At 44.9% G+C, this 23,273-nt stretch overlaps 1 protein-coding gene across 2 annotated transcripts in view; it reads left to right on the top strand.

Moving 5' to 3' along the window:
• tmem182a (transmembrane protein 182a) overlaps window positions 1-22,622 on the top strand; it is a 45,069-nt gene extending 22,447 nt beyond the window's left edge. For both annotated transcript variants that reach the window (XM_080197156.1, XM_080197157.1), the window contains exons 4-5: window positions 1,719-1,856; window positions 21,801-22,622. In XM_080197156.1, coding sequence (XP_080053282.1) covers window positions 1,719-1,856; window positions 21,801-22,027 — 365 coding nt within the window. In that variant the 3' untranslated portion in view covers window positions 22,028-22,622. The remainder of the gene's footprint in view (window positions 1-1,718; window positions 1,857-21,800) is intronic.
• The last annotated feature ends 651 nt before the right edge of the window (window positions 22,623-23,273 follow it).

The following is a 23,273-nucleotide window of genomic DNA, read 5'->3' on the forward strand; positions in this document are numbered from 1 at the left end:
CTGAGAAAAAATCTTCAGTGACATAAAAGGGAAATCGCCCTACACGGTATATTCCCCATCCTCCTCAATCTAACTTGCACCCTTCTACACCACGTGCTGCGCATTTCCTGCTCTCTTCTCATGAAGACAACTTGAGCAGGGATGATGTATCCTCTTACTGGTTACCTGGAGTCATTACAGAAGGAGGCCATTTGGCCCACTGAATCCATGCTGTCTCTCACTGGTAAGGAATCCAGTCAATCCTATTCCCCTGTTCTATTACCTTAGCCTAGCAACTTAAATTCCCTTAAGTCCCTATCCATTATCCTTTTGATATCATTGATTGTCTCTGCTTCCATCACCCTTATCAACAGTAAATTCTAGGTCATTATCACTCGCTGCAAAGAAAAGGTCTTACTCACATTCCTCTTGCATCTCTTGCCCAAAACTTAAAGTGTGTCCTCCAGTTGTTGCAACATCGTCCTTGCCCAGTGGCCGTGACCCTAGGGCTCTCCATCATGGTTATTCAATGGAGTGTGGTTGTGTGCCACAGAAGAATCTGAACCTGCCCCATCCAATGTATCTTTATGTACTTTACAGAGGGAATTACTGAATATTGATTTCAAATGGCCCACTGACTGATTCCCCCCGCCCCCTAGCTAGGTGAGCTCTGACATTCCTGTTGCCGCAATGACAAAGACAGGATCGACAATTAAACCTGATTTGCATAGATCAATTCCACAGCCAGCTGTGTCAATGCAGGTAACCATAAGTGCTACGCAATACTGTCTCAAACAGGGAATGTTTAACCTCCTCCACTCTATATTCAATGGTATTATCATCATTGAATATGCCACCATACACATATTGGGTTCACTTCTGGCCAGAAACTTATCTGAACTAGCCATATAAATACAGTAGCTACAAGAACAAGTCAGAGATTGAGTGTTTTGCAGCAAGTGATCCATCCCCTTGCTCCCCAAAGCTTTTCCACGTCTCCAAGGTACAAATCAGGAGTATGATATAGAATATTCATTCACCTGGGTAAATACATCTACAAGAAAATTCAGGAATCTCAACACTATCCTGGACAAAGCAACCCGCTTTACTTGTATCCAATCTACCACCTTAAACTCTCCACTTTAACACCATGTAGCTGCATGATTTGTTTTACAAAGGCTTCTTCAACAGCACCTTTCAGTCAAGTGATCTTTACCACATTGATGGACAAAACTGGTGCATGAGAACAATACCAGGTCTAAGTTTCCCTCCATGTCACACACTATTCTGATGTGGAAATATATTGCTTTTCCTTCTGGGTCAGAATCTTGAAATTCCACATCTGTTGGCACTATGGGAGTTCCTTCGCCACACAGATTGTAGCAGTTTAAGAAAAAAGTTGACTATGACCATCTCAAGAGCAATTTGGGCTGGATCATAAAGCTTGGCCTATTGCTAGTCACCTCCATTGAATAAGTAATCAAAAAAGCAGAAAGGAGCAAGTGAGAGCCAGTCTTGCATACTGGTGTCTCCTCTGAAAATATTAATTATATGGGAATTCCCATGGCCATGATTAGGATGTAGTGCCTGTGGCTCATTGTTTCCATTATATAAATCAATAGGTTTTTCATATTATAACATTTATAACAATATATACTCACATAATTCCACTTTGAAACAAATAATATTGGTCTTTACAATCAGATACTGAATGTAACCTTTCTTGTCTGTGCTTTCAGTTTACCGTGGTTTCTGGTCTGTATTCATGCTGTTGGGTCTCGTTGCTATCATAGTAGGAGGCTTCATCATCATTTGTGCAGCTCCATTTTCGAATCATAAGCTCTACAAAGCAGGAGGTGGACTCTTTCTGTCTGCCGGTAAGTGGAATATTCAGATTGTGAATACTTTGCAGCAACTAATTAGTTCATGTTTGTAGCAGAATGAACTTGCAGAATGGAAGTGGATATTTATTCACCTGATTCATTCAAAATTAACTCGTGCATCTCCTGGTTTAATAATGAGTTGAGGTAAATGAGTTCTGGCAAAATGATGACACATCAAGTCCTGAACGGGATAATGAGCATTATCATTTTCATTTTTTTTCATCTTTTCACAGGGCATGAGTAGTATTTATTGCCCAACCCTGATTGCATTTGAAAAAGTGGTTCTCCTTGAAACACTGCGGCCTTGGTGTACTTGCACCGGGAGTATTGTTAGGGAATTCCAGGATTTTGATCCAGCAACATGGTGATATAATTCCAAGTCAGGTTATTGTGTGGCTTGGAGAGAAACCTGCAGTTGCTGGTATTCTCCTGCGTCTGTTACCCCTGTTCCTAAAGGTGATAAAGTTTGTATGATGTGGAGATGCCAGCATTGGGCTGGGATGGGTACTGTAAGAAGGCTCACATGTGCTTTTGGAGCATTGCTCCTTCATCAGGTCACCAGACAAAGGAGCAGTCCTCCAAAAACTCATGATTCCAAATAAACTTGTTGGACTTTAACCTGGTGCTGTGAAACTTCTTAAAAGTTGTAGGCTTGGAAGGTGCTGTCAAAAGAACCTTGGTGAGTTGCTACAGTAGATCTTGTAGAGAGCACATACTGCTGCCATTGCATATCTGTGGTGGAGAGAGTATATGTTGAAGGTGGTGGATGGGGTGCCAATCAGACAAGCTGCTTTGTCCTGGATAGTGTCAAGTGCTTAGTATTGGAGCTGCAGGCAAGTGGAGAGCATTCCATCGCACTCCTAACTTGAGCCACATTGATGGTGGACAGGCTTTAGGGAGCCAAGAGGGGACTTAATCGCCACAGAATTTTCAGCCTCTGGCCTGTTCTTGCAGCCACAGTATTTACATGGCCGGTTCAGTTCATTTTCTAGTCAATTGTAATCCCCAGATGTTGATAGAGGGAGATTCAGTGATGCTAATACCATTGAATATCATCTAATAATGCACAAATATACCCAGATTGCTATACATGTATAGAATAGATAGCAAAACTGAAGAAAAACCCACCTCAATAATCATCCCATTTACAATGCTTGGCTAAAGTGGAGAATTCTCAGTTTCCAGTCAGAAAGCAGAGGAAAAGGAAATAGCGAGTTGGTGCTCAGAATCATGAGGCGATGGTGCAGAGGAGATAGCATGTCTTGATCCTTGTGGGGTTTTCCAGCTTATTTTCCACCAGGTATGGAAGACAAGTGCCCAAGGGCACTCAAAAGAAACAAGCATTTGTTCTGTTATAAAACCGTTTTTATATTGAAAATGAGTTGATTTATTGAGGTGGACTGAAACCACAGAATACGTTTAAAAATGCTGAATAACTGCTCCTAAGTTGGCCGAACATTGCCACAGCTGCAACCTGCAAATTACAAACTCATCAGAAAGAAGCTGGGCTAGAAGTGGCCCACCAGAGACAATTGACATAAATGAATATGAATGATCCATTTCCTGAAGCACTCGGAAAACATCCAGACATAACCTGTGAATTCAGGTTGATGCAGACCAAGATATTAGACTCAGTCACTTTGGACAATAGACCCTGGCTGAGAAGGAGGACTTGACTGTCATGTAATCTAATCACGTTAAACAATGAACCTGGAATGAGATTTCCCCAGCTTGCTGGATCTAAACCTGTGAATGGAGGTCCTGTGTTGAGCAAGCTAACCTTTGTGCTTAATGAAACTGCTTTTCCAGAGAGAGAGTTAGACCAGAAAGTCCTTGAGCAGGTAACAGCAAGAAGATGACTTGTGATGCCATTCTCCCCCTATCCAGTCAATCTGCAAGCTTGTATCTTGCCTCTATTCTGACCAGTCAAACCCTGCAGGCAGCATTTTCAATATAAACTAAGCAGCTGCTGACTCCAGAGGACAGTGACGGAGATTCATCAGTCAACATCTTAAATCATCCTGACATAGAATCCAGAAAGGTCATCAAACCCAGCCCAAATCATCAAGCTACAGGATAAATTGACTTCCTCTTAAACTATTTAACCTACCCTCCCTCATTGTAATTTACTTCAGTACGTGTGTTTGTGTGAACCCTTCAATGCGTGTGTGAGTGAGAGATGGGGCTTTTCTATTAGGTTGAGCATTAAGTACAATAAATACTACTTCCTTTTCTTTTGAAACTTACAAGAAAACTTGTGTGTATTTTACAGTCACAGCACTTAAACACTTGAAAATACAGAATTGGTAAGGGAATTCCTTTAAAAACATTGTTGTGTTTAATCTACAGGTGGATAGAATGACATATAGACATATTTCTTGCAACTAATGGCATCAAGTATTATATTAACAGTTTAATCTTTTCTTAATAAAATTTGCACACACTTGCTTATATATCTAATAACTTACGTGGCCAGGGCTTCCCCTGCAGTTTGAATTTGGTATCAAATCACGGAAATATCCAAACGTCCAGCAACAAAACAGGTCACCCAGCAGGCTGAGCAGCCAACCACAATGAAGTATTCTAAAAGACAGCAAACTTGGAAGTAAGATGTTTTAAGTTTATTTATTAGTGTCATAAGTAGGCTCACATTAACACTGCAATGAAGCTAAAGTTTACTTATTAGTCACAAGTAAGGTGTACATTAACACTGCAATGAAGTTATAGTGAAAGTCTCCTAGTTGCCACACTCCAGCACCTGTTTGGGTACACTGCACATCTTTCAGACTGTGGGAGGAAACCGGGGCACCCAGAGGAAACCCACACAGACATGGGGAGAACGTGCAACCTCCTCATAGATGGTGACCCGAGCTGGGAACTGCACCTAGGTTCCTGGCGCTGTGAGGCAGCAGTGCTTACTACTGTGCCACCCTACTGCCCATACGCTGCATTTCCCATTTTAATTATAATTTTGGAAGGTGTGAAATAAATGATTGGAACATACACATAGAAAACACAAGGAAGATACAATAAACATTCCTTTCTTAAAATTATTTTTCAATTTTTTTGTCGTAGTAGAGAAACTAGGCATTCCACAAAAAAAAATGAATTTTTCAGGGACAATGCAACTGTTCAGCATTGTTTATGAACTTATTACACTATTAAAACAACTTATACTTCATTCAGCAATTTGTAACTTTTTCAAGGATTTATATAGTGAAATTAATAACATAAAACACAAGTTTTCATCAGTTCAGTAATTTCTCCTGTTAAGAATCCCGCTGATATTCAATGCGGGGGTATCCCAATTCCCAGAAAGGAAATTTGGAATGCCAGTTCTTAACTATTTTTGCGATTTGGAAAAAATGTGAGAAAGGAGCACATACATAAATCCTTTTCATCAGCATCCAGAACAAGGAGCAAGTTCTTTTCACCCCAAATCGTCCTCAATGGGACAGGTCTAATTGTAAAACTTTTGTGTTCTTCCCTCTGTTTTCTGGCACTGTCTTCAGCTGCATTAACTTTATTTACACTCCACTTCTTATAATCTTGCCCATAAGAGAAAAGCAATTTCTCAAATTGATCCTTCTCCCCACCAAACACTACGCTCGAGAGCCATTGTCTAGACCACAAAATGAATACTTGGTTCTGATTTGCTTGTTTGGAGAGTCGGTGGGGACGCAATGGGCCAAATGAGCTCCTTCTGTGCTATAACAATTCTGTGATTTTCTGATTTGTTAGTCAGACCTGCCAGCATGTTTTGTGTGGCCCTACAACCTGTAAATCACACTATAATTAATGTCCCCAGTTAAACTCTTTTCAGAATCTGTGTGGGTTTCCTCCGGGTGCTCTGGTTCCTCCCACACTCCATAGATGTGCAGATTAGATTAACAATTGACCCTAGTGTCAGTGGGATTGGTAGGGTAAATATGTGGGGTTACCAGAATAGGGCCTGGGTGGGATTGTGGTCAGTGCAGACCCGATGGACCAAATGGTCTCCTTCTGCACTTTAGGGATTCTATGATGCTATGGTACGTTTCATGGAAGTTAGAATTGACAGTCTAGGGTGGGTGTTGTGAGGAATCAGAGAGATAATCTCTCCAAACTTAAAACACAAACTGTTGGAGCAGCTACACAAAGGGCATGGTCCAGATGAAGGAACTTGCTCGGAGTCACTTTTGGTGGCCAGGTCAGGACACCCAAATAGAAAGAAAAGTGGGACAATGCCAGTCTTGTATTTGGGTGAGGAACTCACAACCATTGTCACCTCTTCACCCTAATAGTGTAAAATTCATGGCAATGCCTACATATTGAGTCCACTGATCCAGTAGAGGAGTATATGCTCCTGGTTGTAGTCGACACCTATTCTCAGTGACCGGAATTAGCCATGATGAAACACACCACATGGAGAAACCATTGAAAAACTAACGAAGATCTTTGCAACATTTGGCAACCTGGAAAAGATTGTCAGTGACAACGGGTCACAGTTTACCTCGCAAGAATCTGAAGATTAGCTCAAGGGCAGTGATATCCAACATATCAAATTAGTACCCTATCACCCAGCTACTAATTTGTTAGCTGAATGATTTGTACAATAACTGAAACAAACACTGAGGGCTTCTCGAACCCAGAGATTATTAACCCAAGGTTTCAATAGCTTTTTGGCATCCTATAGGAATATTGCACATGTAACCACACAGAGTACACCCACATTGCTACTCATGAAGAGGAAGCTGCGAGGGATATTTGATCTGTTAATACCCCAAGAGACACCAGCAATAGTAGAGATCAACAGTTGCAAATAGCCAGGAAACAAGTGAATGCTAAACAATGCTTATTTCACCAAGGGGAACGAGCGTTGGCATGCAGTGATACTACCCAGGGTACCTCAAATTGTATTGGCTCAAATTGGCCCTGTATCATACATAGTCTAAACTGAGGATGAACTGGTTTAGAGATGCCATCCTGACCAGTTGCTGGCTGCCCACAGTTGCTTGCTAGAACAACCTGGAGATGAACTGCCTTCTCTAGTTCCTGACATTGGGCCTGCTACCACCAGAGTGGCAGGCGAGTCAGAAAGGATTTGTGATCTTATTGCTACTGCCAATTCCCCTGTTGGAAGCGATACTGCAAATCGTCCAAGGGAGGAAATATCTAATGATGTGCTTGAGCGACAGATGCAACCAGCGAGGGCTCGATGACCTCCTGATAACCTCTCCTTTTGATTGTGTTACATTTGGTCTGGTTGCATAGCCTAATGTGTATCCAGCTTTGTAATGCTGTGTATGAACACCTCCGTGATTGATCTTGGGGTGGGTGGGGGTGTTGGGGTGGGCAGGCTGCCTTAGAAATAAAGGGGGAGGAATGTTGTGTATTCAGGGAATTACTGTGTAGCATGGTCAGTCACGTGATCACTCTGTAACATCACTGGTGCCTCCGCAACCAACTGGCAGTTGGGGATTGGAGCCTGTACAATGTAGACCTAAAATAAACATGCCAGTTTTTTTTATTCAAAGTTGTGTGGATCTCCTGAATGGAATTGATGTCTGCAACCCCAATCCCCCTAGCCATAGATAATGCAACAGTTTTAGATTACAGTCCTCCACCATTGAATTTTAATTGATTATTACTGTTGGCAAGGCTGACATTTATTGTCCATCCCAAGTCACTCAGTAACAGTTTGGACAACTCAAAAGCATGTCGATTCTGAGGGTCTATGAGTTTGATGTGGAACTGGGATCACATCTAAGTCAGGTTAGATAAGAATTGCGGGTTTCCTTCCTTGAAAGACATTCGCAAACCAATTGGGTTTTACGGATGCCCTAATAGCTTCATGGTCACTTTTACCGATACCACATTTATCTTTACAGTTAGTTCAAATTCTCCCATTGTCATGGTGGAATCTGAACTTACATTCACTGGATTATTATTTCAGACTAATGGGAGTGCAATGGTTATGTTACTGGATTCTTTGTCCATGGGAGGTCTGTGACTTGACAACAGGCATTTTCTCTAAAATGTTGGTGTTCCCAGTGACTAATTGGGACCACATTTTTGAAAAGCCTGCCATTGGTATAGTTGTCTCAAGCCTCACTTTTCCTCTTTGGAAACTTGTTTATTACCTTTAAATTCGCTATCTTGCAACAACGAAATTCATACAGATAATGAAGAGGAGATGGTGGGGTAGTGGTAATGCCACTGAACTAGCAATCCCAAGGCCCAGGCTAATGATCTGGGTAGACAGGTTCAAATCCCAACACAGCAGCTGGTAGAATTTCAGTTCAATGAAACAATCTGGATTAAAAGCTAGTCTAGCTAGTAACACCGTTGTCGATTCTCATAAAAATCCATCTGGCTCACTAATACGCGTCAGGGAAGGAAATCTACCATGCCCCCCTTGATTGATATCTGGTGACACCAGACCGGTTGATTCTGAACTATCCTTTGAAATAGCCTAGCAAGCTCATTTGGATCAAACTGCTACAATGTCTAAAGAAATTAAACTGGACAGACCACCTGGCATCAACCAAGATACCGGAGACAACAGCTACACACCCATCCCATGAAGCCTGCAAAGCCCTCCTTATTAACGTCTTGGATTGTGTCAAAATTGGGAATGCTGTCTCACAGATGAATGAAGTAACAATCTGAGAGAATCATACTCATGGAAACATACCTCACAGACAATGTCCTAGACATCACCATCATTGTTCCTAAGGAGGAGGGCAGAGTGGTAAACAGCTGAGAGGAATTGGCTGGGAGTCAGTGAAGCCTCATGCCATTGACTGAAACATGGGCAGGGAAATCTACTGTCAGTAGCATTCTTGTTGCTAAATCCTCTGCTGTCAGTATTCTGGGAGTTACTATTGACCAGATGTTGAACAGCAACAACACCATGGCTGTGGAAGTATTTCACTGCCACTGTCACTTCACTGTTCCGGGTCAAAATCCTTTGGGTGTAGCTACACCACGTGGCATACTGCCGTTCAAGAAAGCAGCTCACCACCACCTTTTCAAGGGAAGGGCAATAAATGGTGACCTACTTGGTGACACCCATATCCCATGAATGAAAAGAATGACAGTTGTTGATTGTAACTGCTTCCAAAATGGTGATATTTTGGGCCTGATTTTACCATTTTGATTCTAAGTGCCGAATCTGGGTGTAATACAGATCCGACTCAGAAATCCGCTTTCAGGTGCCCCCATACGCTCTCAGCCACCTCCAATCCAATTTGCGCTGTGGGCGGGGCTTAGCACTGCCGGAGCGATCAGAACTCTGAAATGCGCAGTTAGAAAAAAATTTGGAAAAGCGTGCCCTTGTCAGATTGCTCCTGAGCCACAGAAAGCGGAGAAAACGGCCCGGGAGTGAAAAGTGGGAGAGAGCGTGTACCTTGGGGAGTGGAGCGTGAGGGAGGGAGGTGGGTAAGATATATCTCAGGGAGGAGGAGGAGGGAGATGGGTAAGATGTATCTTGGTGTGGGCAGATGGATCTCTGGTGGGGGGGAGACAGGGGGTCCACTGCCAGTCTGCGGGCGATCGGTGGGAGGGGGAGGGGGGCAGTGGGGGCAATCAGTCTGGGTAATGGTGGGGGGAGGATAAGGGACACACACGCACATCACTGCCCCCCTTATCCACCCCCCCCACCACCCAGACCGATCGCCACCCCTGCCCCCTCTCCCCCCACCGATCGCCTGCAGTGTGGCAGCGGACCCCCTGCCCTCCCCAGCAGAGATCCAGCTGTCTCCCCCACCAGAGATCCATCTGCCCCTCCACCAGAGATCCAACTGCACCCCCCCACCAGAGATCCGTCTAACCAGTCTCCCTCCTCTTCCCCCTTGAACCAGACAGCGATCTGAGCTCACTCCCCTCCTCCCCCCAACCAGATAGCAATCTGACCTCACCCCCCTCCTCCCCCTCAACCAGACAATGACCTGACCTCACTCCCCTCATCCCCCCCCAACCAGAGAATGGTCTGACCCACCTCCACGCCCACCCCCACCCCCACCCCCACCCCCACCACTGATCTGAGTCACAGAGCCATTGTAAACAATGAAGGCCCTCTTCAGAGGCTGGAGCACCTGGCTCAGACTTTTATTTAGCAGGTCCATAAAGGCGCGGTCTTGGATTGGCAAACACGGCGGTAAAGGGGGAAATGCTGATAGAGTTGGGCACGCAGTTCATTAATTCAATTTAAATGCATTCACAGGTCTTGGTAAAGTCGCAATCTGCTCGGACTTGGGTGCAGATTGCAATAAAGACCCCACAGCCAATTTTATCACGATTTCGCGCCCGAAAATGGACGCAAATTGTTGGTAAAATCGCGCCCTTTGTCTCAATGGTGCAGCAGTAGAAGGTGTGATCTACAATATAAGAATTGTCAGACATCCAAGTTACATATTGCAAAGTCCCCGTACCAGATTTAGATCAAAATGCAGCAGCTGCCTGAACATGCTGGTGACTAGGACATGGAGTATTTTGATCTCAGCTGTAAGAGCCAAAGATTGAACTGCACTGGAAATGAGTTGCCTATTGAAAGCATTTAGTAAATTCCATAACAACTTCATGGAAATGAACCAAATTAAATTAAATTAAACTCAGCTCCCATATTCATTGACAATGTTGAAAGTTTATTAAGGACAGAATCTGGGGATAAAAGTGTCCTTGGCTTTGAAGTTGGAGTTGTTTATTGTAGCTTAGGTCTCAGTGCTGTTTGTTTTTCATATCATGTCTCAGTTGGGGTAAACGCAAAACAATTTTGAGCCATATTCCAGTGCAGTTCATATTGACAGAATTTACTGAATGCTTTCAGTAGGCAACTCAATTCCAGTGCAGTTCATATTGACAGAAGACTTCACAAAGTTATTGGGTGAAAGTTACTGCCCTCTCTTTATTACGTCCTCTTCTGCACACACCCTCCCCTGAGGGTTAGAGGCAGGGATCTGTGTGATTGGACAGGGAGGTACAGGGAGAGAGAGATCCTGCAACATTTCTGCCTCCCTCTGATCAAGTCTGGGGAAGGAAGGCTTGAGGACGGCCTTCCCAACTGGAGGCCAATTAAATCCCTTATGTGGCAATTTAAAGGCCTCATCCTTCTGCTGCTGGTATTTCACAAGCAGTGGGCAGAGTCCATGCCCAGTAATCTATTGCCAGGAAAGCTGGCAGGTAGACGTGGGGCTTAGTGGCATGTGGGGTGTGGTGAGGAGTTATCCTTCCTTGTCAGACACTCAATGCCTGATTGAAGCACCCAATTGTGTGCATCAAGGGAATAAGAACACCTTTTTCCTCTAAACTGACCCACCCCACTCACTAGAGACTCCTTACTTGGCCTTCGTGAATCCACGCCACTCACAATTTTCTGGGGCTCCAATGTTGATCCATAGTTTAGGCTATACTGCTGGTCAGGCAGGGGCCACCCTCTCCATGGTGATGTTGGTATTGGTCTTTTTTAAGGTAACCAATACCAACATCACCATGGAGAGAGCGGCCCGTGGTATTGGAGAACTGGAGAACTCTCAGACACAGGATGTCTGCCCCGCACCAGGATTTCTGTGGGGGAATTCCCCTGACAGGAGCCAGGAAACCCAACAGGAAGTGTCCAAGTGGGATTATCGCCACCGGGCTTACCAAAGATTGGTATACTGGGATTTCCCCCGATTTCCCAGCTGGTAGATGGGCCCCTCCATGACCATTAATTCCTGCTCATTGTACCTCACGTAAAAAAATACTGTTTAAGGCCAAACATGATGATGTTCCTGTCCAATATTGCTGAGAATGACCAGTTTGTTGAATGCACAACAGAGGAAAAGTTAGCAGAAGTCTGAGATACCAAGTGGGTGATCTTGGGATCAGACTGAATCCATTTGCTGACCTGTGGCTGTACAATTCTTGATTCATCACATTGTCAATACAGCTAAAGTCCTGATTGTAGGCAAACACTGGCTTAATTAAAATCCAAGCATTATGACCCAGTTATATCAGCAAGACCTCTCCAGGATCATCACCCTGCGCAGGACTTGTGTGTGAGGTATAATACTCTCCCAGGTCTGAAATGTGAGCTGCACTGCTAAATTTGCTGCGGGTGGTGGCAGAAAGCCAGGGCTAAATTCCATATTGGCCCTTTCCAGGAACCTGAATTAAGTGCCTGGCACAGGGGCTCCCCTCTCTTTAAAGGATGAAAGCTTCCCTCCATGAGTTACCAGCCAATCAGAGGACTAGCAGATGTTCAGTCCCAGGAGTGCCAATGACCAAATGGTGGGATTGCATCCCATTTGGAGCAACCGCATGTTTGCTGTCCTGGAACCCAGGCAAGTGGATTCAGGGGTACCAGGGCAAGTCAGGCAGGCCTTATCAAGGCAAATGAAGGTGTTTCCATGACAGGTAGTTGCAGTAGGGAGGCTCCTCCATGGGTCTGAAAGGCTCTCCACTACCCACGTGGAGGCTGGCAGTTTTTACTGGGTGGTCTCTATATGCAGTGGGGATCCTCCCTCTGCTGACTGGAATGCCAGTAGACCTTAAATGGCACTTAATTGTTGGCTTAAGTGCCTCAATTGTCCTCTGGGTGGGAAAGACACCTTCCACCTTTCCAGCTGCTGGAATAGTTGCGTGGCTCTGGAAAGTTAAGGGCACTTCACCCCTCATGATTCTATAGTCCCATCTCCTCTTGCAACTCAATATTGTGGGCCACTTTAAATTCTGCTCTCAGTTTGGAAACTAGTGTTACATATGCACCAGGTAGGATTCTTTTCTATTAATTTCATGTGCAGTGAACTATATGACCTGCAGAGGGCAATCTTAAAGGACATTAGTGAACCAGCTGGAGTTTACAACATTCTCGCAGTTTTCATAGTTATCTTCTCTGATGGAGCTGAACTGATAATTGAATGCATTGCACTATTTGTCATTGTGAGATTTAAACTCATAGCTACATAACCACTGTACCAGATGAAATGTCCTGAGAGGGAAAGATTGAGGAATTACTGAGCGATAGACTGCAGAATGGCATGAATGGTCTGGAGTGACATAACTGCTGGTAATTTTACCAACCTGCCCACCATGGAATTGCAATGGGTGGACTTTGGAAAGGTCTATTGAGCTCAGGCATGATTTTCCAGTTTGGGATGAGCGAGGCCAGAAAATCCCATTCACCATCTCTGATGGGGCATCAATCGTTACTCATTGTTCTCCGGAGCAGTGTACTGGTGGCTGGTGAGTCTGAACTGCGATTGTACTTTAATTTTAAATTGTATTGCTGGTTCGCAGGGATTTTGTTAGTTTGCGCTTTCTGTCGCGGGACCTAGGTGCAAGGGCAGTTGGGAAGGGAACGAGGGAGTACAAAAAGAAGGCCACAATAGACAGCGGGCAGCAGAGTGAGGTGGGTGCTGAGTGAGTGCTGCAAGGGCTTTGGCTCACAGGGCTTAGGCGAGAGCAGGCTTAGGCGAGGTGAGTTACTGGTCTAATTTTTCCATTTGTGTCCATAAGTATAAGGGTGGTCAATTAAATAGCAGGGTCCTTGGGGAGGCGTGTCAGCTGCATTAGTGCAATATGTGGGAGTTCCTGGAGACACCGCATCTCCGGAAAGTCCACATCTGCACCAAATGTCTGGAGTTGCAGCGTTTGAGGGCCTGGGTTAGGCAATTAGAGCTGAGGCTGCAAGATTTATTTTTAGTCAGGGAGAATGAGGCGATAATGAATAGGAACCATGGTCACGAGGGGATCCCAGAGCCTAGGGGGTGGATGGGTGGGTTACAGTTAGGAAGGGGAAAAAGAAGAGGAGTAATGTTCCAAAGGCTACCCCAGAGGTAGTCTCCCAAGATATCAGGGGTAAGGCGACAACTGGGGTGGAAAGGGCAAGAGAGTAAGACCGGAATGCCTCAGAGGGAAGGAAGGGGGCTGGATGTGAGATAGTGGTGGGGGACGGGAGGGTTAGAGGAATTGGTAGGCGGTTCTGTGGGCAAAAGCGGGACTCCAGGATGGTAGTCTGCCTCCCTGGAGCAGGGGTACAGGATGTGTCGGAGAGGGTAGAGAGAATCTTGAAGGGCCAAGGGACCCAGGCGGATGTAATTATACACGTAGGAGAGAAGGACATAGGAAGGAAGAGTAGGGGGGGAATTACGTAGGCAGTTCAGGGAGTTGGGGGCCAGGCTGAAGTGCAGGGCCTCCAGGGTGGCGATCTCTGGGCTGCTGCCAGTAGTCATGATGTGGGAATGCCAGCATTGGACTGGCGTAAACACAGTAAAAAGTCTGACAACACCAGGTTTAAGTCCAACCGATTTATTTGATAATACTCACAAGCTTTCGAGGGGACTGCCTCTTCGTCAGGTGAATGGAGAGTTCTGGCCTCAGACAGAGCATATAAAGCACAGACAGTTTAGAGATTACTGATTAAAATGCGAATCCTTACACCTAACCTGCTGTTCAAGACCTGAGGTGGCTGACAATGTGAGTGGAAGGAGCACTGATCACAGGTTACAGAGATGTGTATTGTCTCCAGACAGTACAGTAAGTGAGGTTTTGCAAACCCAGGCAAGTCACGGGGGTTACAGATAGTACGACATGAACCCAAGATCCCTGTTGAGACCGTCCTCATGTGTGCGGAACTTGGCTATCAGTCTCTGTTCAGCGACTCTGCGCTGTCGTGTGTCGTGAAGGCCGCCTTGGAGAATGCTTACCCAAAGGGCAGAGGCTGAATGCCCAGGCAAACACGGGACACAGTGGACAGAGTACCCTTTGTCGTCCAGTACTTCCCCGGAGCGGAGAAGCTCCGACATCTTCTCCGGAGTCTTCAACATATCATTGACGAAGACGAACATCTCGCCAGGGCTATCCCCACACCCCCACTTCTTGCCTTCAGACAACCACACAACCTCAAACAGACCATTGTTCGCAGCAAACTACCCAGTCTTCAGGAGAACAGTGACCACAATTCCACACAACCCTGCCACAGCAACCTCTGCAAGACATGCCAGATCATCGACATGGATACCATCATCACACGTGAGAATACCATCCACCAGGTACATGGTAAATACTCTTGCAACTCGGCCAACATTGTCTACCTGATACGTTGCAAGAAAGGATGTCCCGAAGCATGGTACATTGGGGAGACCGTGCAGACACTACGACAACGGATGAATGAACATCGCTTGACAATCACCAGGCAAGACTGTTCCCTTCCTGTTGGCGAACACTTCAGTGGTCACGGGCATTCAGCCTCTGACCTTCGGGTAAGCATTCTCCAAGGCGGCCTTCACGACACACGACAGCGCAGAGTCGCTGAACAGAGACTGATAGCCAAGTTCCACACACATGAGGACGGTCTCAACAGGGATCTTGGGTTCATGTCGCACTATCTGTAACCCCTGTGACTTGCCTGGGTTTGCAAAACCTCACTTACTGTACTGTCTGGAGACAATACACATCTCTGTAACCTGTGATCAGTGCTCCTTCCACTCACATTGTCAGCCATTTCAGGTCTTGAACAGCAGGTTAGGTGTAAGGATTCGCATTTTAATCAGTAATCTCTAAACTGTCTGTGCTTTATATGCTCTGTCTGAGGCCAGAACTCTCCATTCACCTGACGAAGAGGCAGTCCCCTCGAAAGCTTGTGAGTATTATCAAATAAATAGGTTGGACTTAAACCTGGTGTTGTCAGACTTTTTATTGCTGCCAGGGCCCAGCAATAGCAGGGATAAAAATAATGAGATCCTACAGCTGAATGCGTGGCTGAGGGATTGGTGCAGGACAGAGGGTTTTAGTTTTGTAGACCATTGGGAAGTCTTTGTGAGGGAAGGGCACCTGTACAAGTGGGGTGGGGAACATTTAAATGGGAAGGGTACACATATTTTAGCTGGGAGGTTAGCTGGAGTGTTTCGGCAGGGTTTAAACTAATATGGAGGGGGGGTGGGGAGGAGACAGCTCAGGCACTGGGAGTGGGAGTGAGTTGGGTGACAGGGTAAGTCTAGATGAGTGAAAAATCTCCCAGGAGAAGGAGGATCCGAGTGGACCTGAGGGTCTTCAGTGCATCTGTTTTAATACGAGGAGTGTGACGGGTAAGACGTATGAACTTAAGGCCTTGATGTTCGCGAGGAATTTAGATGTGGTGGCAGTGACTGGCAGCTAAATATTCCTGGGTATAAGTGTTTTAGGTGTGATAGGGGAGGGTCGAAAAGAGGAGGGGGAGTGGCACTCTTAGTTAGGGATCAGATCACAGCGGTGCAGAGGGAGGATAACATGGAGGGGTTGGAAATTGAGTCTCTGTGGGTGGAGTTAGGAATAGGAAGGGAGCCATTACTATGCTAGGGGTGTACTACAGGCCGCTCGACAGCCCGCGGGCAGTGGAAGAGGGTATATGTAGGGACATTTTGGACAAGTGTAGGAAGAACAGGGTTGTTGTAGTGCGAGATTTTAATCTCCCTGGGGTGGATTGGAAGGTGCCTAGAGCTGGGGTTCGGACGGGGAGGAATTCGTAAGATGTGTATTGGAAGGATCCTTGCAAGCTGTATGTAGATAGCCCGACTAGAGAGGGGGCTATACTGGATTTAGTTCTGGGCAATGAGCCGGGTCACGTGGTTGAGGTTGTGGTAGGTGAACATGTGGCTAATAGTGACCACAACTCTGTCTACTTTAGGATACGAATGGAAAAAGATGAGAGCTGTCCTAAGGGGAGGGTGCTAAATTGGGGGAAGGCTAGATACAGCCGGATTAGGCAGGAGCTTAGGGATACAGACTGGGATAGGCTGTTGGAGGGCAAGTCCACATTAGGCATGTGGGAGTCTTTCAAGGGAAAACTGCAACGGGTGCAGGAAAGGCATGTGCCGGTTAGGAGGAAGGAGGAAGGATGGGAAAGGTAGGATTAGAGAGCTGTGGATTACTAGAGATATAGAACACCTGGTTAGGAAGAAACGAGAAGCGTATGTCAGGTCTAAGCAGCTGGGAACGGAGAGAGCATTGGAGGAGTACAGAGAGAGTAGGAGGGATCTCAAAAGGGAAGTTAGGAGGGCAGAAAGGGGGCATGAGATGGCTTTGGCAGGTAGGATTAAGGAAAATCCAAAGGCGTTTTACTCCTATGTTAGGAGCAAAAGGGTGGCTAGGGGTAAAATCGGTCCTCTCAGGTACAGACGAGGGGAATTGTGCTTGGAGTCTGAGGGAATGGGGGAGATCCTGAATGAATACTTTGCGTCGGTATTCACGGAGAGGGGCTTGATGTCTGGTATGGTCATCGAGGGAGCAGTAGACCAATTGAAGGATCTATCGATTACAAGGGAAGAAGTGTTAGGGTTTTTAGGTAGCATTAAAACTGATAAATCTCTGGGGCCCGATGGCATTTATCCTAGGCTGCTTCGGGAGGCGAGGGATGAGATTGCTGGGCCTCTGACGCAAATCTTTGTGTCTTCTTTGGACACAGGTGAGGTCCCAGAGGACTGGAGGATAGCGAACGTGGTACCGTTGTTTAAAAAGGGTAGGAGGGATAACCTGGGTAACTATAGGCCGGTGAGTTTGACGTCAGCGGTAGGCAAGGTGATGGAAAGGATTCTTAGGGATAGGATGTATGAGCACTTAGAGGATTAAGGATACGCAGCATGGCTTTATAAAGGGGAAGTCTTGCCTTACGAATCTGGTAGAATTTTTTGAGGAGGTGACAAAAATGGTCAAGGAGGGACGAGCCGTTGATGTATATATGGATTTCAGTAAGGTGTTTGACAAAGTCCCTCACGGTAGGTTGGTAGAAAAGATTAAGGCTCATGGGATACGTGGCCAGGTATCTAGATGGGTTGAGAACTGGCTTGCAAATAGGAGACAGAGAGTAGTAGTGGAGGGGTCCTTTTCTAGCTGGAGGTCTGTCACTAGTGGTGTGCCGCAGGGCTCAGTACTGGGACCTCTTTTTGTAGTGTATATAAATGACTTGGAAGAGAGAGTAAGTGGTGTGATCAGCAAATTTGCTGATGACACCAAGATGGCTGGATTGGCAGGCAATGAGGAGCATTGTCTGGCAATACAATGGGATATTGATAGGCTAGTATACTGGGCAGATATATGGCAAATGGAGCTTAATCCGGATAAATGTGAGGTGATGCATTTTGGCTGGAATAATGTAGGGGGGAGTTATATGGTAAAGGGTAAGCCCATAAGGAGTATAGAATCGCAGCGAGACCTGGGGGTGCAAGTGCACAAGTCTTTGAAGGTGGCAGTACAAGTGGAGAAGGTTGTGAAGAAAGCCTATGGTATGTTAGCCTTTATAGGAAGGGGTATAGAATATAAGAGCTGGAGTCTAATGTTGCAGTTGTATAGAACATTGGTTAGGCCGCATTTGGAGTACTGCGTCCAGTTCTGGTTGCCTTACTACTGGAAGGATGTGGAGACTCTGGAGGGAGTGCAGAGGAGGTTTACCAGGATGTTGCCTGGTATGGAAGGACTGGGTAATGAGGAAAGATTGAAGAAATTGGGGCTCTTTTCCCTTGAAAGACGGCGACTGTGGGGGGATCTAATAGAGGTATATAAGATTATGAAGGGTATAGATAAAGTAAACAGAGGTAAGCTATTTCCTATGGTAGAGACACATAGTACGAGGGGCCACGGGCTTAAGGTGAGGTGGGGAGAGGTATAACACAGATATTAGAGGGAGGTTTTTCACACAAAGGGTGGTGGGGGTATGGAATGCTCTGCCAAGTAAGGTGGTGGAGGCAAGCATGCTAGAGTTGTTTAAGAGTAACTTAGACAGGCACATGAGTGGGTTGGAGATGACTGGACATAGGAGATTGTTTTAAACAAGGTTCATTAGCATTGGGGCGTCCTGGTAAGGTAAATGGATATGGTATGATAATAATGTTTTTTCTTTTTTCATTCACAGGTTTTAAGTCGGTCTGCCTTGTTGCCCAACGAGGGGCATACACATGATGGGTCGTACTTGGGCTGCTCTTGGTTGTTCGAGATTGGCCTAGTGCTTCATGTCGTTAGTGTGTGCTTAAACTGGACCAGATGCTGGGCAACACGACAGCTCAGTGACTATCACTGTTTGCTGTGCAGACACATGGATTTGGGCTAGTGTCTGTGGGAGTTTGCGCATTCTCCCCGTGCTTGCGTGGGTTTTCTCCGGGTGCTCCGGTTTCCTCCCACACCCCAAAGATGTGCTGTTAGGCTGATTGGCAGTAATAAATTGTCCCTAAATTAGTTTCCCTCAATGTGGATTGCCATAAAACAATAGATAAGGGTCATGGGTTGAGGGGGGGACGGGTGGTGTTAAAATGGCGGCGTGGGCTCATTGGGCTGAAGGGTCTGTTTCCCGGGCTGTTTTGTTCTTTGTTTCTTTGTTTCTTTGTTTGTATTACATCTTTACTCAGATTGGAAACTGGCCATAACCTGCATCTTGTTACTTCTGATCATCTCCAGGATTAAACTTGCCAAAGCTTGAGCAGAAAAGATATAATCAATGGAAATATTTCAAATGCCCAAGAAAGATTGTTGGTTGCAGAGTGGATGATTATGAAAACAAGGAGGCAGCTCAGCATATTAGTTAGAGGGGTTAATGAAGAGCCAGTGAGAAGAAGCATCAACTGATAGAAAGTTTGCTTGAGGGAGGTTTGGGTGGGGCGGGGCGAAGCATTCTGTTTCCCCCCAGCTCACAAATAAGTGCAAAATGCAATTAAAAGCACTTGCATTGAAACAGAGAAAATAGGAGAGGGGGTAGGCCATTTGGTCCTTCAAGCCTGCTCTGCCAATCATTATGATTGTGGCCGATCATCGAATTCTTATGTTCCAACGTTTAACTCAATAGCCTGATCCTGCTTTCTCCCATATCCTTTGAACTCTTTTGCCACAAGAGCTACATCTAACTCTTTCTTGAAAACCTATAGGCCGGAATCTCACCACCGTTCTTGTTGGCGGGATTTTCCCATCCTGCCGCAGTGAATGGAGATTTGGCAGGCCACTAAATTCTCTGACTTTGCTGCAGTAGAATTGTGGTTGAATGGCAGGTAAGATTGCACCCACAATATTTTGGCCTCAGCTACTTTCTGTGGTAGCATATTCCACAAAATTTCATTCTCTGGGTAAAGAAAGTTTTCCTCATCTCAGTCCTAATTGATCTACCCTGTATCTTCAGAGCATGATCCCTGGTTCTGGACACCCTCATTATCGGGAATATCTTTCCTGCAGTTACCCTTTACCTCCTACAACCAGCTGCTTTTTTCTGTATTTAACTACCAGACTTCCTGAAGTTTGAGTATTTCCACCACCAACTGTAAAGGTTAAATCATGCTCCCAACTCCATTTGTGAGAGTCTGATTAGAATATTATAATGAAGTGTTCTTTGTCTCTAAAGTAAAGTTTATTTATCAGCTGCAAGTAGGGCTTACAATAACACTACAATGAAGTTACTGTGGAATTCCCGTAGTTGCCACATTCTGGTGCCTGTTCGAGTCAATGCACCTAACTGGCACATCTTTCAGAATATGGGAGGTGCAGAGGAGGTTTACTAGGCTGATACCGGAGTTGAGGTGGTTGAGCTATGAGGAGAGGCTGAATAAACTGGGCTTGTACTCGTTAGAGTTTAGAAGAATGAGAGGAGATCTCATTGAGACGTATAAGATGATGAATGGGATGGATAGGATAGAGGTGGAAAGACTCTTCCCGCTCAAAAAAGACAATAGGACTAGGGGGCACAGCCTCAAGATAAAAGGGGGGCGGTTTAGAACGGAGTTGAGGAGGAACTTCTTCACTCAAAGGGTGGTGAATCTCTGGAATTCTCTGCCCGTTGAAGTGGTGGAGGCTGCCTCGCTAAATATTTTTAAGACGTGGGTTGATGGGTTTTTGATAGGAGAGGGGATTAAGGGTTATGGGGAGAGGGCGGGAAAGTGGAACTGAGCAGCGACAGATCAGCCATGATCTTATTGAATGGCGGGGCAGGCTCGAAGGGCTGGATGGCCTACTCCTGCTCCTATTTCTTATGTTCTTATGTTCTTATGACCACAGCACCTGGAGGAAACCCTCACAGCCATGGGGAAAACATGCAAATTCCACATGGTGATCCAAGCTGGGGATCAAATCTGGGTCCCTGGCATTGTGAGGTAGCAGTGCTAACCACTGTGTCACCACGCTGTCCTACAGAGAACACAATGCAACTTGCTGCTGTAAAAATAGAACCATAGGACCACAGAAAATTACAGCTCAGAAATAGGCCTTTTGGCCCTACTTGCCTGTGCTGAACCATTTTTTGCCTAGTCCCACTGACCTGCACTTGGACCATAATCCCTCCACGCCCCTCTCATCCATGAACCCATCCAAGTTTTTCTTAAATGTTAAAAGTGACCCCGCATTTGTAAATGTGGTCAGAATCAAAGGCACAGGCATAAAGTTGCATTTTTCTGTTTTAATTTAATTTAATTTTAACCACATCATAGTGGGGTTAATATCCACCCCCTAGTGGCCACTGATTCACATCTTTTATAAAGAACAGATCGAATGTGAATTAATTTAAGGATTTAAGATTGCCCTCTATGGGTCATATAGCTCACTACGCATGAAACAATTCCGTAGAATTTCTCAACAGTGAAAGGGCAAGATTTAATTCTGTGTCTTCCTTTTAGCAAATGCTGCTGCAATAAACTAATTTGATTTAAAGACTTAGTAACTAAAGGGCAATTTAGCATGGTCAATCAACCTAACTTGTACATCTTTGGACTGGGGATGAAACTGGGGCACCTGGAGGAAACCTATACAGGCAGTCACCCGAGGCCAGAATTGAACCCAGGGGCTGTGAGGCAGTAGTGCTAATCACTGTGCCACCATGCCTCCTGGATAGAGGTGAATGCAGAACAAATCAATTGTTCTGAGCTGTTGGTGGTAACAGGGTAGAGTGAATGTATTGCAAATTAGGTAATATTTGAAAATACATAATGTTTAAACTATTGATTAAATTAATCCTTTTCTTTTTTGCTCTTCCAGGTATTCTATTTACAATACTTGTCATTATGTATGTCATCTGGATTGAAACTATTATTGATGTTCAAGAGTACATTCAGAAGCAAAGAATCCAACTCTGTCCCGACTTTGCGCTAAGCATTCAGTATGGATGGTCCTTCATAGTTGCACCTATTGGGATATTCTTCTCGTTGTTCTCGGGCTTGCTGTTTCTCCTCGCAGGCCACACCATTCACATTCATTATGATTAAAAGACAACTCAGTAGAAATCAGTGCTATTAGTGCAAACCGTTTGATAAATATGCACATTGCAAATGTTAGTTCATCTGTTGAACGTTTGTATTTCCAAATAGTATTTTGGTTATTCTCTTCACATACTGTATAGCTTTTGTCCTGCTTACTATTTGCCTCAAAATTAAATTGTTGTTTGATAAAAAAATTAAACATAACCACAAACCAAATGATTCAAAATCTCCCAGCGTTAGCTTTTCACTTGAAAGAATTATCCCATCCACTCTGATGAGAAAAGATACAATCTTTTTTTGCTTAGCTGTTTATAATGTATTTACTGCTGCTACCCTAAGGATTTTTTTCCTTGACTTTTCCTAAGCCAGATGTAATAGAACGGCTGCAATAGTTTAAAGAGTTCAGGAAATTTGGGGGTAAAATTCAGAGTGTTGATACTGTTTTCAATGTCCAATGATATACCAGAAGCAATGTTAACGTCCGCATTGAATCAGTCACCCTTTGGATATGGAGTTTGCCAATAATCAAAATTGGTTTGTGATGTTGTTAATTAAATTATGAATCAGCCATGAAAGCACCAATTAAACTCATTGACTGACACCAGATGAAATTATACAGCCATTTATGTTCACATTTTGATCACTTAATCCTTTTGTATAGGTGTTACTCCATGTAAATCCAAAACTGATGTTTGTGGAATACACCAGTTGCTAAACTTAACCAGAGGACAAAGCAGAGATAAGTTGTTTTATTTTTAGTAACAGGTAGAATGAATCTGAGGTTTGAATGGATGACTTCCACATTTTTAAGCTAAGGGAAATTCCTATGCTCTAAGCCAGAAAACATCATGCACATATACAACTTTGCAATCAAAGAAAGCTGACACGGTTTTGCGCATAATGATTGTTGGAGACAAATGTGTTTTCTTTTGTTACATTGGCAAGGAGAGGAACATACATTTATAGGTGGGGGGGTGATCTCTGATTGGAAAAGGGGACTGAGAAGAAGGTATTTCTCCCTTTTTTTTAACCCAAGGCCCAAGCTGGCTTACTTACCAGTCCGCCCACTCATCACTGATCTCCTGCCGCCGGCCAAAAAATTGTGGCTGGGTGGGAAGTGGCTGTTTAAGTAGCCATTAATTAGCCACTTAACTGGCCATTTAAGGACCTCAATTGGTGTGAGATGCAAGTGGTCTGAGGGCTTCCCTGCTATATATTAAATTGCAGTCAGTTAGGGGACAGGATGGCAGGG

The sequence above is a fragment of the Carcharhinus amblyrhynchos genome, chromosome 10 (assembly GCF_965287045.1).
Source record: "Carcharhinus amblyrhynchos chromosome 10, sCarAmb.v2.hapA, whole genome shotgun sequence".
Taxonomy (NCBI): domain Eukaryota; kingdom Metazoa; phylum Chordata; class Chondrichthyes; order Carcharhiniformes; family Carcharhinidae; genus Carcharhinus; species Carcharhinus amblyrhynchos.